The sequence below is a fragment of the Rana temporaria genome, chromosome 8 (genome assembly GCF_905171775.1).
Source record: "Rana temporaria chromosome 8, aRanTem1.1, whole genome shotgun sequence".
In the NCBI taxonomy this organism is placed as follows: Eukaryota; Metazoa; Chordata; class Amphibia; order Anura; family Ranidae; genus Rana; species Rana temporaria.
Genome location: NC_053496.1, coordinates 35,755,517 through 35,770,440, shown reverse-complemented (window position 1 = coordinate 35,770,440; position 14,924 = coordinate 35,755,517). Strand labels below are relative to the sequence as shown.

The following is a 14,924-nucleotide window of genomic DNA, read 5'->3' as shown; positions in this document are numbered from 1 at the left end:
ACTGCACTAAGGTAAAGGAAGCTATTTTGGAAAAAAAAAATGTTACCTTTACAACCCCAATCCAATAATTTTTTTTGCTTTGACTGGGGGAAAACAGAGACCCGTGTTCCTGCTTAGCAGAAACACAAGATCTCTATCTTCCCCACTGACAGAACGGCGATCTATCTTGTTTATATAGGCAGGATTCTGTCCTGTACGCCCTGGGAACAATCACTGGGTGCCGGCAGACATCGGGTCCACCTGACCTGCTGATTGGCTCCCGTTGTGTCCAATCACAGCAGGTGCGGTTTGCCGGCGGTGCGCAACCCATACCCGAAGAAAGAAAATCACATACAGATACGTGATTTTTGCGTTTTTAAGGGCCACCCAGCCGCAGTATATGTAAGTTGAGCGGTCCTTAAGTGGTTAATACATGAAACATGTATTTGTTTAAATATAAGTTCTTGAATTTGGCTCTTATAGCATAATGTATGAAGAAAAAAAAATATATATATATATATATATATATATATTAGTGTGTATGTGTTAATTGCCCTATTAAAATCTATTAACCACGTAAGGACCCCTTCACACCGATATACGTCGGCAGAATGGTACGGCTGGGCACAAGCACTTACCTGTACGCCCTCTTTAAGTGCCCAGCCATGGGGTCGCAAGCGCTCCCCGACCGGACCCGATCGCCGCCGGTGTCCCGCGATCGGTCACCGGAGCTGAAGAACGGGGAGAGGTGTGTGTAAACACACCTTCCCCGTTCTTCATTGTGGCAATGTCAGTGATCGTCTGTTCCCTGATATAGGGAAAGACGATCAATGACGTCTCACGTCAAGCCCCGCCCCCCTACAGTTAGAAACACATATGAGGTCACACTTAACCCCTACAGTGCCCCCTAGTAGTTAATTCCTAAACTGCAATTGTCATTTTCACAGTAATCTGTCCATTTTTATAGCACTTTTCGCTGTGAAAATGACAATGTGTCAAAATTGTCCAATGTGTCCGCCATAATGTTGCAGTCATGAAAAAAATCGCTGATCGCTGCCATTTGTAGTAAAAAAAAATAATAAGAAAAATGCAATAAAACTATCCCCCCTATTTTGTAAATGCTATAAATTTTGCGAAAACCAATCGATAAACGCTTATTGCAATTTTTTTTTTTTTTTACCAAAAATAGGTAGAAGAATACGTATCGGCCTAAACTGAGGGAAAAAAATGTTTTTTTTTTTAAAGTAAAATATTGCATTTTTTTCAAAATTGTCGCTTTGATTTTGTTTATGATCCAAAACCAATAGAGAAGAAAGGGGGATCACCGCTCCAGGTGGGTCACTATGTAGAGATGGACTGACTCAGGATACTGTGGGTGCTGGCAATGCACTGACCATGCATAAGATACGAAGAAAGAGGATGGATAGCCGCACTCCAATGACCAAGAAGGTTGTCTTTTATAAAAAAAAACACAGCAAGTACATCACTTCACAAGGTGCAACAAAGGAACAGGTGAGTAGCCGACGCGTTTCGCACCAAATTAGTGGCCATTTTGGTGCGAAACGCGTCGGTAACTCACCTGTTCCTTTGTTGCACCTTGTGAAGTGATGTACTTGCTGTGTTTTTTTGAATAAAAGACAACCTTCTTGGTCATTGGAGTGCGGCTATCCATCCTCTTTCTTCGTATCTTATGCCTGATTTTGTTTATAGCGCAAAAAATAAAAACCGCAGAGGTGATCAAATACCACCAAAAGAAAGCTCTATTTGTGGGGGAAAAAGGACGCCAATTTTGTTTGGTAGCCACGTCGCACGATCGCGATATTGTCAGTTAAAGCGGCGCAGTGCCGAATCGCAAAAAGGGGCCAGGTCCTTTACCTGCATATTGGTCCGGGGCTTAAGTGGTTAAATAAGTAAACAGAATAAAAAATCTTGCATGAAATGGTGTTACAAATACTTCAAAATAATCTTGCGTGAAGAAAAGTGATAATATCTCGCACCACAGTGTACCACCACCTCACACTCTGCCCCCTTATCTCACACTTAGACCTACACAAAGGTATGGTCTAAGAACATCAATCCCAGTATTGGGTATGTATCCACAGATGTCTTCAATCTCCCTAGTATGGTATATACAATCTCTTTTAAATGGCAAGACTCCCATCAGCACAGATACATGGAAAAAATTGGGAGACCATCATGGTGCAGTACCAAAGTACTAAAATACTCACATATATAGTGCACTAGATGTCTAACATACGCCGCCCAAAATCTACGGGAATATGGCCTTATGGCAGTAGTTTAGAAAGGATGAGTGTGGGTTTACATCCACTTTAAGTCTCCATTCACACCTAGGCAGACAAATTCGCGGCGACAAATGGCGGCATTTTGTACCGCGATTTGCGGCGACAAAACGCCGGTATTGTCCGCCCAGATTGACCCCCTCTATGGAGATGCTTCCCATCTCCTAGCCGAACGCCGAAAGCCGCCTGAAAAAAAGGTCCGGGACCTTTTGTCAGGCGTCAGGCGTCCGGCGTTCAGCGTGGAGATGTGAACCATCTCCATAGAGGGACATGTGTTCTCATCCCTCTGGCGGCAGCGGCGTAGCACTACAGGCGTAAAACCGCCTAGGTGTGAATGGGGGCTAAGAAGGAACTTGCTGATAGGAGGAGAGAACAGAGGGGTTGATTTACTAAAACTGAAAAGTTCAAAATCTGTTGCTACTGTGCATGGTAGCCAATCAACTTCAAACTTTAGCTTATTTATTTAGGCTTTGACAAAACAAAAACAAAAAACTGGAAGCTGATTGTTTGTTTTGTACAGCTGCATCAGATAGAGCTGCATCCAAAACAGAACATATTGCTAGCAGAGGACACGCCCTACTTAGCAGCAGTAGCACTAGTATAGGCAGACTGAAACCATCCATGGTTCACGGCTGGGGACCATGAAGCCGTATGAGTACAAGTAACAACAGACTGGAACAGTCCACGGTTCACGGCTGGGAACCATGAAGGGCAGCACAGTGGTGTAGTGAGTAGCACTTTCGCCTAGCAGCAAAAGGGTTGCTGGTTCGAATCCCGACCACGACACCATCTGGCTGGAGTTTGCATGTTCTCCCTGTGCCTGCGTGGGTTTCCTCCGGGTACTCCGGTTTCCTCCCACACTCCAAAGACATGCTGGTAGGTAAATTGGATCTTGTCCAAATTGGCCCAGTATATATATATATGTATATCTTTGTGTGTATGACTGTGTGTCCCAAGCGTGTCGAGATCCTACGGGGTAAAATGACCGAACCAGCCAAGTAGACCCTGGCTGGAAAAAGCGCTTAGAGGCGATTCAGTTTGCATGTGTAGCGCTATACAAGTCATTCATTCATTAGGAGCACAGGTAGAGGTTTTACTCACTGGATCCCGGTACATAGACAGTCCATAGGTGCACCCTCTTGCAATTCAGTCCATAGGGCTCCAGGGGCTGGTAGCCCCTCTCCTCCTGGCTCACAGATTCATCCCCACACGGGTGTAAAGACAATCTCCTCTGAGCTCCTGACTATTTAACAGCAACCTAGCTCCATCTGGGCACACCTCCCCAGGGATTGGCTAGGCCCTGCTGAATATTCAGACTGGACATTCAAATCTTCCCTCCACAAGTTCTAGGTAGAAATCTCTTCTAGAGGGAGGGGGAAGTAATTCAACTTTTGGCTTAAACTATGGGAAAGCTGGATCATCAACTACCCGAATATATTCTCCAAAGATAGAACACCGCTCAATATTTATACTTTACAGTTATGACAAACATTTCAATTAAGATAAAAACACGGAGGAAAGACATTTAGATTGTAAAAATATGCGGAAATCGATTAAATTCATCCAATCAATAATGCAATACAGGAATATCAATATTCATTGATAGTTTTTTTTTTTTGTTTTTTTTGTTTTCCGATGTTGTTTAGTGACAATTGATGTCATTCATTGATTCCCACATGTTTTAAATTTTTCATTTCTTTTTCACATGTTTTTTATTTTAATTGATATATTTGTCAAAAGTGTGTTCTAGAGGTAGAATGTTGAATACTGTGCTGTGAATTTAGTTTTGTCAGTATATTGATGTTGGGTAAAGCGGCTATTAATATGTAATTTAGGTGCTCTCTGATCTCTCCCCCTCTCTTTGTGATCTCTGCCTCTACTCGCCCCCTCTCTCTCTCGCCCCCTCCTCTCTCTCGCCCCCTCCTCTCTCTCTCTCTCTCTCTCTCTCTCGCCCCCCTCTCTCTCTCCCTCCCCCCCCTCTCTCTCTCTCCCTCCCCTCTCTCCCTCTCCTCTCTCTCCCTCGCCCTCTCTCTCTCTCTCTCTCTCTCTCTCTCGCCCCCCCTCTCTCTCTCTCTCCCCCCCCCCCCTCTCTCTCTCTCTCTCTCTCTCTCTCCCTCGCCCCCCCTCTCTCTCTCTCTCTCTCTCTCTCTCTCTCTCCCTCGCCTCTCTCTCTCTCTCTCCATCTCCCTCACCCCGCCTCTCTCTCTCTCGCCCCCGCCTCTCTCTCTCGCCCCCGCCTCTCTCTCTCTCTCTCCCTCGCGTCCCTCTCTCTCCCTCGCGCCCCTCTCTCGCCCCCTCTCTCTCTCTCTCTCTCTCTCTCTCTCTCTCTCTCTCTCTCTCGCCCCCGCCTCTCTCTCTCTCTTTACCTCGCATCCCTCTCTCTCCCTCGCGCCCCTCTCTCGCCCCCTCTCTCTCTCGCCCCCTCTCTCTCTCTCGCCCCCCCTCTCTCTCTCTCTCTCTCTCTCTCTCTCTCTCTCGCCCCCTCTCTCTCTCGCCCCCCTCCTCTCTCTCTCTCTCTCTCTCTCTCTCCCTCTCTCTCTCCCTCGCCCCCTCTCTCTCTCCCTCGCTCTCTCTCCCTCGCCCCATCTCTCTCTCCCTCGCCCCCTCTCTCTCTCTCTCTCTCTCTCTCTCTCTCTCTCTCCCTCGCCCCCCTCTCTCTCTCTCTCTCTCCCTCGCCCCCCTCTCTCTCTCTCTCTCTCTCTCTCTCTCTCCCTCGCCCCCTCTCTCCCTCGCCCCCCTCTCTCTCTCTCTCCCCCTCCCCCCGCCTCTCTCTCTCTCTCTCTCTCTCTCTCCCTCGCCTCTCTCCCTCCCTCGCCCCGCCTCTCTCTCTCTCCCTCCCTCGCCTCTCTCTCCCTCGCCCCCCCCCCTCTCTCTCTCTCTCTCTCTCTCTCTCTCTCTCTCTCTCTCTCTCTCTCTCTCTCTCTCTCTCTCTCTCTCTCTCTCTCTCTCTCCCTCGCCCCGCCTCTCTCTCTCTCTCTCTCTCTCTCTCTCTCTCTCTCTCTCTCTCTCTCTCCTCTCCCTCCCTCGCCCCGCCTCTCTCTCTCTCTCTCTCTCGCCTCTCTCCCTCCCTCGCCCCGCCTCTCTCTCTCTCTCTCTCGCGCGTCCCCCCCTCTCTCTCGCGCGTCCCCCCCTCTCTCTCGCGCGTCCCCCCTCTCTCTGTCCCTCTCTTTCTCCCCCCCCCTCTCTGTCCCTCTCTTCCCCCCCCCCCCCTCTCTCTGTCCCTTCTTTCTCCCCCCCCTCTCTCTGTCCCTCTCTTTCTCCCCCCCCTCTCTCTGTCCCTCTCTTTCTCCCTCTCTTTCTCCCCCCCCTCTCTCTGTCCCTTCTTTCTCCCCCCCCTCTCTCTGTCCCTTCTTTCTCCCCCCCTCTCTCTGTCCCTTCTTTCTCCCCCCCTCTCTCTGTCCCTCTCTTTCTCCCCCCCCTCTCTTTGTCCCTCTCTTTGTCTCCCCCCCCCTCTCTTTGTCCCCCCCCTCTCTTCTCTCTTTGTCTCCCCCCCCTCTCTTTGTCTCCCCCCCTCTCTTTGTCTCCCCCCCTCTCTTTGTCCCCCCCTCTCTGTCTCCTCCCCCTCTCTTTGTCTCCTCCCCCTCTCTTTGTCTCCCCCCCCTCTCTTTGTCCCCCCCCTCTCTTTCGTCCCCATCTCTTTTGTCTCTCTCTCATTTTTGTATACCCACCTGAGAAGATGAATTTGTCTTGTTTGTTCTTCAGGTGTGCTGTGGATAGCCATGGCTGGGACTCATCAAGTCTGGGCTCTGTTATTAGAAGAGGGGGCATTGCCCAAGGGAAGGTAAAGCCCCACTCGTTGTCCTACTGCATGTTCAGTCTTTCAAGTTTGTTTTGAATGACAGCACAGTCTTGAGTAGAAAATCACACAAACATGTTATTCTGTATAGTGTTGGATGGTGGGAGGGTTAGAACCTCTGTGTGTTACTGTTTTTGTCTCCTGAGAAGATCTGCTCTTATTTCTCTCCTGAAGTCCTCTTCTCTAGTGGAGGACTCCGCTCCTTTCTCTTTCTAACTCTCCTCTCCTGAAATAATCTGCTCTGCTACCTCTGAAATGTCTAATGTTGTTTCCCTCCAGCGTCCTCTGTAAAGGAACATGCATTCGGTTTGCTGGAAGTGGAAATGAAGAGAACAGGAATAACTCTTACCCTCACAAAGCTGCCTTTGCTCAGCCATCTGGACTGACTGCTTGCCCTACGGAGTCGTGGAACTGCCTTTTTATAGCCGACAGCGAGAGCAGCTCCATCCGCAGCGTATCGCTGAAAGATGGCGCCGTCAAACACTTGGTTGGAGGAGAGCGAGACCCAATGGTAATTGTTCTGTTACGCACATTATGCAGCTGTGTCCATAGGGTTCTGATTCTTGTGATGACAACTAACCGGGGAGAATTGTAGATAACCACTTAACCTCCAGAAGATTTAACCCCCCCCCCCCCCCCCCCCCATTACTTTAACTGACAATTGCATGGGCATGCAAGGCTGTACCTAAATAAAATGTATGTTCTTTTTTTCCCAAAAATAGAGCTTTCTTTTGGTGGTATTTGATCATCTGTGTTTTTTTTTAATTTTTTGCGCTATAAACAAACAAAAAAAAAAAGAATTGCTCAATAATAAGTGAATAATAGTATTAACTAAAAACCAAAAGCAAATTGTTGAAAAGGCAAAATAGTACAAGTGAAAATAAATAAATATTTGTTTCAATTTGTAAACAAGGTGACTGGTTATTCTTTACGTTGATAGAACACCAAACATCAATTCAACACCAAAATAAATCAAAGAACGTATTTATAGATCCTCCGCTCGCCTCCAGGAATGACCAAAGGGTCAAATAAGGCTCAACAGATAACAGAAGGGAAATCCTACTGATAAATCTGCGAAGACACCCTCCAATACCAAGCCAAGATGTTACTCCAGATATGATCCTGAGATCTGACCATCATGCGCTCACCACTGAATATTCCCACAGGTCTAAGCAGGCTTGCTCCAGTAAGATTGCTTTTTGTATAGGCGTCACTCAGAGAGAACAAAGACATCTGTAGTGCAGTATTGCCAGTAAAATATAACACGTTTATTAAAAATCTGCTTACTTGAAAGTAATAAAAATATATCCACAGTTTGAAAATAGGAGTAGTGACACACTCGCCTCCTCACCAGGCTTCCGTTCTCGATAGACACCGAAAATGACGTCACAAGGCTCCACCCGACGCGTTGCGTCACTGGTCTTGTGACTTCCTCAGGAGCATTGTGATGTCATTTCCAGTGTCTATCGAGAACAGAAGCGCAGTGAGGAGGCGAGTGTGTCACTACTCCTATTTGCAAACTGCAGATGTTTATTTTCTTTAACCACTCCCGGACCGCCGCATGCTGATATACGTCGGCTGTTTGAAGAGGGATATCTTTGTTATGGCAGCAGCTAGCTGCCATAACCCAGGTTTCCTCCTCTTCAGCAGGCGGTCCGGTTTATGATAATGGTGGTCTCTGCGGCGGATTTTTAGGTGATCAGGTCCTTCTGGTGGCTGGGAATAGAGACGAGTGAGGGGAAGATGGCCCCCACCCGTCTCCATACCATAGGTCACTTCCGCCCATAGCTCATAGGCCTTGTACACACGAGAGGTTAACCAGAGGACAACGGTCTGAAGGACCGTTGTCCTAGGTTAACCTATAAAGCTGACTGATGGTCTGTCGCGCCTACACACCATCAGTTAAAAAAACGACCGTGTCAGAATGCAGTGAAGTAAAACACAACGACGTGCTGAAAAAACGAAGTTCAATGCTTCCAAGCATGCGTCGATGATTCTGAGCATGCGTGGATTTTTAACCGATGGTTGTGCGTACTAACGATCGGTTTTGACCTATCGGTTAGCAATCCATCAGTTAAATTTTAAAGCAAGTTGCTATTTTTTTAACCTAAGGTTAAATAACCTATGGGGCCCATACACGATCGATTTGGACCGATGAAAACGGTCCTTCAGACCGTTGTCCTCTGGTTAACCTATCGTGTGTACGAGGCCTAAAAGGGACTTTTTTTTTTTCCAAATGACAATTTATGTATTTATTTTTTTATTGCATTTGAGAGTAAATAAGAGATCTGAGGTCTTTTTGACCCCAGATCTCATATTTAAGAGGACCTGTCATGCTTTTTTTCGTTTACAAGGGATGTTTACATTCCTTGTAATAGGAATAAATGTGACACAATTTTTTTTTTTTAAAAGAACAGTGGAAAAAATAAAAGTTAAAATAAATAATATTTTTTTTTTAAACGCGCCCTGTATTGCCAAGTTCGCGTGCAGAAGCGAACGCATACGTGAGCAGCGCCCACATATAAAATATTTTCAAACCACACGTGATGTATCACCGCGATCGGTAGAGCGAGAGCAATAATTCTAGCTGTAGATCTCCTCTGTAACTCAAAACATGCAACCTGTAAAATTTAACTGCTTGCTGCCCAGCCACCGCAGTTATATTGCGGCAGGTCGACACGGCTGCGCAAGATCACGTAGCTATCACGTCATCTCGCGAATCAGCCAATAGGGGCACGCGCGCCCCCCGCTTGCCCCTGGTTCTGACGCGCCTGATCACCGCCAGGCACCCGCGATCGCTCGTTACAAAGCGAGAACCGGGAGCTGTGTGAAACACACAGCTCCCAGTCCTGTCAGAGGGAGAAATGCCTGACAATGTATGAACAGCGATCAGTCATTTCCCCAAGTCAGTCCTATCTCCCCTTCAGTTAGAACACACCCAGGGAACATAATTGACCCCTTCCCCGCCCCCTAGTGTTAACCCCTTCACTGCCTGTGGCATTTTTATAGTAATCAATGCATTTTTATAGCACTGATCGATAAAAAAAATGCCAATGGTCCCAAAAATGTGTCAAAAGTGTCCGAAGTGTCCACCATAATGTCGCAGTACCGATAAAAATCGTTGATCGCCGCCTTTACTAGTAAAAAAAAGTATTAATAAAAATGCCATAAAACGATGCTCTATTTTGTAGACGCTATAACTTTTGCGCAAACCAATCAATAAACGCTTATTGCGATTTTTTTTTTTTTTTACGAAAAAGAATACATATCGGCCTAAACTGAGGGAAAATTTTTTTTTTTTTAATATATTTTTGGGGATATTTATTATAGCAAAAAGTAAAACATTTTTCTCCTTTTTTTTTCAAAATTGTCGCTCTATTTTTGCTTATAGCGCAAAAAATAAAAACCGCAGAGGTGATCAAATACCACCAAAAGAAAGCTCTCTTTGTGGGAAAAAAAGGACGCCAATTTTGTTTGGGAGCCACGTCGGCCATTGTCAGTTAAAGCGACGCAGTGCCGAATCACAAAAAGTGGCCCGGTCATTGACCAGCAATATGGTTCGGGGCTGACGTGGTTAAACGTCGCCTATAGAGATTTTAATGGTAAAAGTTTGGACGAGCGGGCCCAATTTTGAAGCGTGGCATGTTGGGTATCAATTTACTCAGCGCAACATTATCTTTCACGATATAAAAAAAAATTGGGATAACTTTACTTGTCTTATTTTTTTATTAAAAAAAATGTTTTCCCAAAAAAGTGCGCTTGTAAGACCGCTGTGCAAATACGGTGTGACATAAAGTATTGCAATGACCACCATTTAATTTTCTATGGTGTTTAGTTTTTTTTTTTAATGTTTGGGGGTTCTAAGTAATTTTCTAGCAAAAAAAAACAGTTTTTAACTTGTAAACAACAAATCTCAGAAAGAGGCTCGGTCCTTAAGTGGTTAAACTTTGACAAAAAAAACGTAGAAGCTGATTGGTTTCTATGCACAGCTGCACCAGATTTTGCTCTCTCCGTTTTACTATATCAACCCCTTAGGGGCCCTTTCACACTGCTCTGTAGCAAAGTCGATTTTGCTGTGTTTTGGATTCATTTTTTGGTTGCCTACACCTGTGAAAAACGGACATGTGACTCCAAAACACTCCAAAAACACAAAATGTGATAAGTTTTCGGTGCATTTTTGCCACGTTCCCCATTCATTTCAGTGGGCAGCTGTGTTTTTGGTGCGGGTTTCAAAACCACACAAAAGATGCAGCATGCAAGACTTTTCAAAACGCACCACACCCGTAGTGTAGTGGTGTGAAGAGTCTCTCATAGGATTTTAAGGGAAACTTTTTTTCTTGCAAGGTAAAAAACACAGGAAAAACATATCGATGTGAAAGAGGCCTATTGCCCCTTCCACACGGGGCAGATCTATTGCAGTGGAGTCCGCCAGCTCAGCGGGAGATCTCTGTTAATCTCCACTGAGCCGGCGGATGACAGGTCCCTCTCTGCTCACTGAGCGGGGAGGGGCCTGTCGAGCGCCACTAATTCATATGGAAAGATCGGACAAAAATGGACAGCATGTCCGTTTTCATCAGATCTCATCCTATCCAATCCACCAGGACGGATGGCAAACGTATCACCATACATCTGATTTTAGCGGATCGGATGTCAGCGGACATGGTCACAGCTGACATCCGTTGCTCCATAGACTTGCATGGAGCGTCCGTTAAGGTGGACCTGAACAGTCCGTGTGAAAGGGGCTTATGTCTTGCATTAAAAAAAATACAAAGTTAAAAAAATGTATTTATTTCATTTGTAAATAACTTTGCAATGCTTTGTACCAAAATCATGATTTTAGTGTAATTTTAATCCGTTACAGAATAAAAGTTATACTTCTATCTACAAAAACAATAGTTGTTTGTTTATTTATCATATAAGAAAAGTGTTTTTTTTTTTATGTTTTTTTTTTCATCTTTTGATTACACAAGCCATTATTTCAAGTCAATATCCTAAAAAAAATATGTATATATTAATTTATTCTAAATAATAAAGTAAGGGCTCTCCGTGCTCCTCTATGGAGCCGCGGATGTCAGCGGTGACATGCCCGCTGACATCCGACCCGCTCCGCCAAAGTGTGACGGAGGAAAAACCTACTTTTCCATCCGTCAGGCGGATCGGGTGAACACGGACAGACGGTCCGTGCTCATCCGATCCCCCCCATAGGGGAGAGCGGAGAAAAATCAGGGCGATCCTTGCACAGTGTGCGGGGACCGCCCTGTCATCCCCTGGCTCGGCGGGGATCAACGGAGCGATCCCCGCTGAGCAAGCGGAGGTTCACAGGGTGGATCATTACTAATCCGCCCCGTGTGAAAGGAGCCTTATTGTTGAATACTCAGAGATAGAAAATGAGATGATATGGACCCAGCACACCTGAAATGCGATGACAGTGCTGACATTGTGTATTTTAATACCAGTATCCCTAATACTATTACAGAACCTGTTCGCCTTCGGTGACGTTGATGGGGTTGGAATTAATGCCAAACTGCAGCACCCATTGGGGGTGGTCTGGGACCCGAAGCGGAATCTACTGTATGTGGCCGATTCCTACAATCACAAAGTAAGTCCCGTCTGCTAATGGCCATCTATGGCTTCTTCTTGGTTCTGCAAAAATGAAAATTCAAAAATAAGACATTCCATTCTGTTAATCCTGCACTTTATTTGCTGCCTTGCTATAATATAGTTTTAATACAGAAGGACTTTGCACAGCAAGTTTATAGCAGCCCTTTTTCAACCAGGGTGCCTTGAGGTTTCTTCAGGGTTGCCCTGGCAATTTTTTTTTATCAAAAATTGTATACAAGCAAGAAGAGGGATGAAGCCTGCCTTTAAGTTACACAAAGCCATGGGTCTTTATTAGACACCATTACGACTTTCTACACACTGGCATCCTGACAACCAATGACATCATTAGTTAAAGGGGTTGTAAATGCGGAAGGTTTAACCACTTCAATACCAGGCACCCCCCCCCCCCCCCCCTTCCTACCCAAGACAATTTTCAGCTTTCAGTGCTGTCCCTTTTTAAATGACAATTGCACAGTCATGCTACACTGTACCCAAACAAATGTTTTATCATTTTGTTCTTACAAACAGAGCCTTCCTTTAGTGGTATTTGATCACCTCTGCGGTTTTAATTTTTTGCTAAATAAACTAAAAAAAGACAGAAAATGTTAGGGAACATTTTTTTTTCTTTCTTTCTGTTATACAATTTTGTAAATAACTAAGTTTTCTCCTTCACTGATGAGGCTACACTGACAGGCACTGACGAGGCAGCACTGATAGGCGGCATTGATGGACACTGGTAGGTGGCACTCATAGGTGGTACTGATGGGCACTCATAGGTGGCACTGATGGGCACTCATACAGTAGGTGGCACAGCTGGGTACTTATGAGTGGAACTAATGGGTGGCACTGATAGATGGCACTGGCAGGCTTTGCTGATGGGTACTGATTGAAATATCCCTGGTCCAGGGTAGCATACCTGGTGGGTGTCCCTTGTGGACATTTCTGTAAAGTTAATGACACCCCCAGAGAAATTGAAGTAGAAGAGAAACATTGGAATACTAGTCGGTACCGGTGTGCAAAAGTGTATTTGCTTTGGAAGAATAAATCCGCTATAACATTGGATGTCCTATGTGTGGATGTTGCTGCATTATGTAAAGCTTTTAGAATGGGGTGCCTCAAGACTGTCCATAATTTTAAAGGGTGCCTTGACTGAAAAATTTTTGAGAAACACTGATCTATAGCATAAAACTAGAAAAAAAAAACATCTTCTCGACTACCTTAATGGGTACCAGAAAAAAATGGACAGCATTTATACCCTTTCTAGTGTTCTGTCAGCAGTCAGCCTTTTCACCCAGCAGCATGCTCTCATATAGCAGAGAGAGAGAGATCTGAGCATTGTGGACCACAGAGACGAATATCGAGGTCTGGCTGTCAGGTAAGATGTGGACCTAGGAATGGAGGCCTTTTATCCCAAGACCCCCAAATTTGTACAAAGCCTCCCGGACCCAGAACAGAACGTATCAAAGTTTGAGAAAACCTAAGTGACACATACACACTGTCCACAGTACTGCCAGTCATTGTCATGGTTAGCTGTTGACAAAAACATGGTTACTGCTTTACGTCAATTTCTAATATCACCCTGGCAATCAAAACACAACAATATTACAATGACTACTTATTGGGCAAAGGTAATAGTTATAAATGATGATGTCCTCAGAGTTGGCAGGGAGTTGGTGGCGAGGTCACTAATGATAGTTGTACATAGGTAGTGATTATCACATGATATGATTGCTGTCTGGAAATGGCGTGATGTCTCCTGGGAGGCCACTGATGGAGAGCAAATGATTTAAGTGACACAAGGCTGGAACCTGTCATCGTTGGTGGGAATGCTCTCCAAGCATTCCCAGTATTGTTATTCGTTTTTTTTTTATTTTACGATTCCATACTTTTTTGGATCTGCGCAACTTCTGCATACTTTCAGCTATTAAAACCATTCAAATTTTTAAATGTTCAGCTCTTTCAGCTAATGATGGGACTTCTTCATTTTTTTTGTACTATTTATACTTTTTAATATATTAAGCTCTTTAACACTTTTTTTTAACATTGAAGTCAATGAGAGCATGCTTCAAATCCTTAAAATCTATTTCCGCTCCCAAAAGTTTCAGCTCCTTCATACTTTCACCTACAGAAACCAAACAAACTTTAAAATGTTCACAAAATATTCCGCTATCCTAAAATATCTTTTCAGTTTGATATCTTTTACAGTTTTTGTGAAAAAGCTGTTTAAGCTTAGTGATCATTTCAGGAAATGTTATCGATTAAACAGAGTGTCTATGGAGCTTATTCTTTGCAAACTTTTAAAGCCAACAATTTAGTTTAGTGTCAGCTTTTAAAAAAAAAAGCTTTTTCGCTTTTCCTACTTTACAAATTATTCTCACTTCTTCAACTTTTTCTTACAGATTTTAAGCTATTCATCCAGTTAGCTTTAGCAATTCACCATTCCCACGCATTTTCTGCAGGAAATGCATTTTCTAGTTATAGCTGATCTCCAGCTTTTAGTAAAGTTTTAATAAGTTTTGTTTGGACCACTGAAACCTCAGCTACATACAGTGTACAGCACTGTGTTTTCCCGGGAGTGGTATAGAAACTTCCATCCCACGCCCAGAACGTAACCGAGTGTGGCTTTGTGCTGCTCAGCCATTCACAGGGTGCTTTTGTATTCTATGAGTATAAAGCTTCCCCTGAATCGCCGAGTCGAAGATTGTGATGTCATCTGCCCACCTCAGTAAATCAGAAAATGTGTATTTATTCATAGAACTCAAAGCTCCCTGACTGTGCAGCACCCATCCCATGTCTATTTTGTTCCGGGAGTGAGACGAGAAGTTCCCATCCCACTGCCAGAACACAGCATTGTATGCTACAGCAGTTGCCAACCAGTGGTTGGTAGTGTTCTTCAGATTTGTGATCTTAGTTCATGTGATTTATTGGTGGAGCAGTACCCAGGTTTTACCAGCAGTTGTCACTGTTGCTGCACATTTGACATCCAGCCCAGGACTCTCTATCCACGCAGAGTGGGGACAACGTTGTGCTCAGTCACTATGAACCTGTCAAACTTCCTTTCTAAATACATAGTCACGATTGTAAGTACGTCACTGGCTAATGTCACTCTCATAATCAAAACAGGAGACCGTCATGACAGTTGCATATTGCCATTAGAACTGATGGTGTTCTTTTATGTTAGTTGGCAGAGGGCTGCAAGGCGAGGACACTGCTGATCACACGCTACTGGACTCACATGGGCCTATTTG

At 44.8% G+C, this 14,924-nt stretch overlaps 1 protein-coding gene across 2 annotated transcripts in view; it reads left to right on the top strand.

The window, feature by feature from the left end:
- NHLRC2 (NHL repeat containing 2) overlaps positions 1 to 14,924 on the top strand; it is a 76,757-nt gene that overhangs the window by 33,304 nt on the left and 28,529 nt on the right. For both annotated transcript variants that reach the window (XM_040361573.1, XM_040361574.1), the window contains exons 6-8: positions 5,982 to 6,060; positions 6,355 to 6,586; positions 11,552 to 11,674. In XM_040361573.1, the coding sequence (XP_040217507.1) occupies positions 5,982 to 6,060; positions 6,355 to 6,586; positions 11,552 to 11,674 (434 nt within the window). The remainder of the gene's footprint in view (positions 1 to 5,981; positions 6,061 to 6,354; positions 6,587 to 11,551; positions 11,675 to 14,924) is intronic.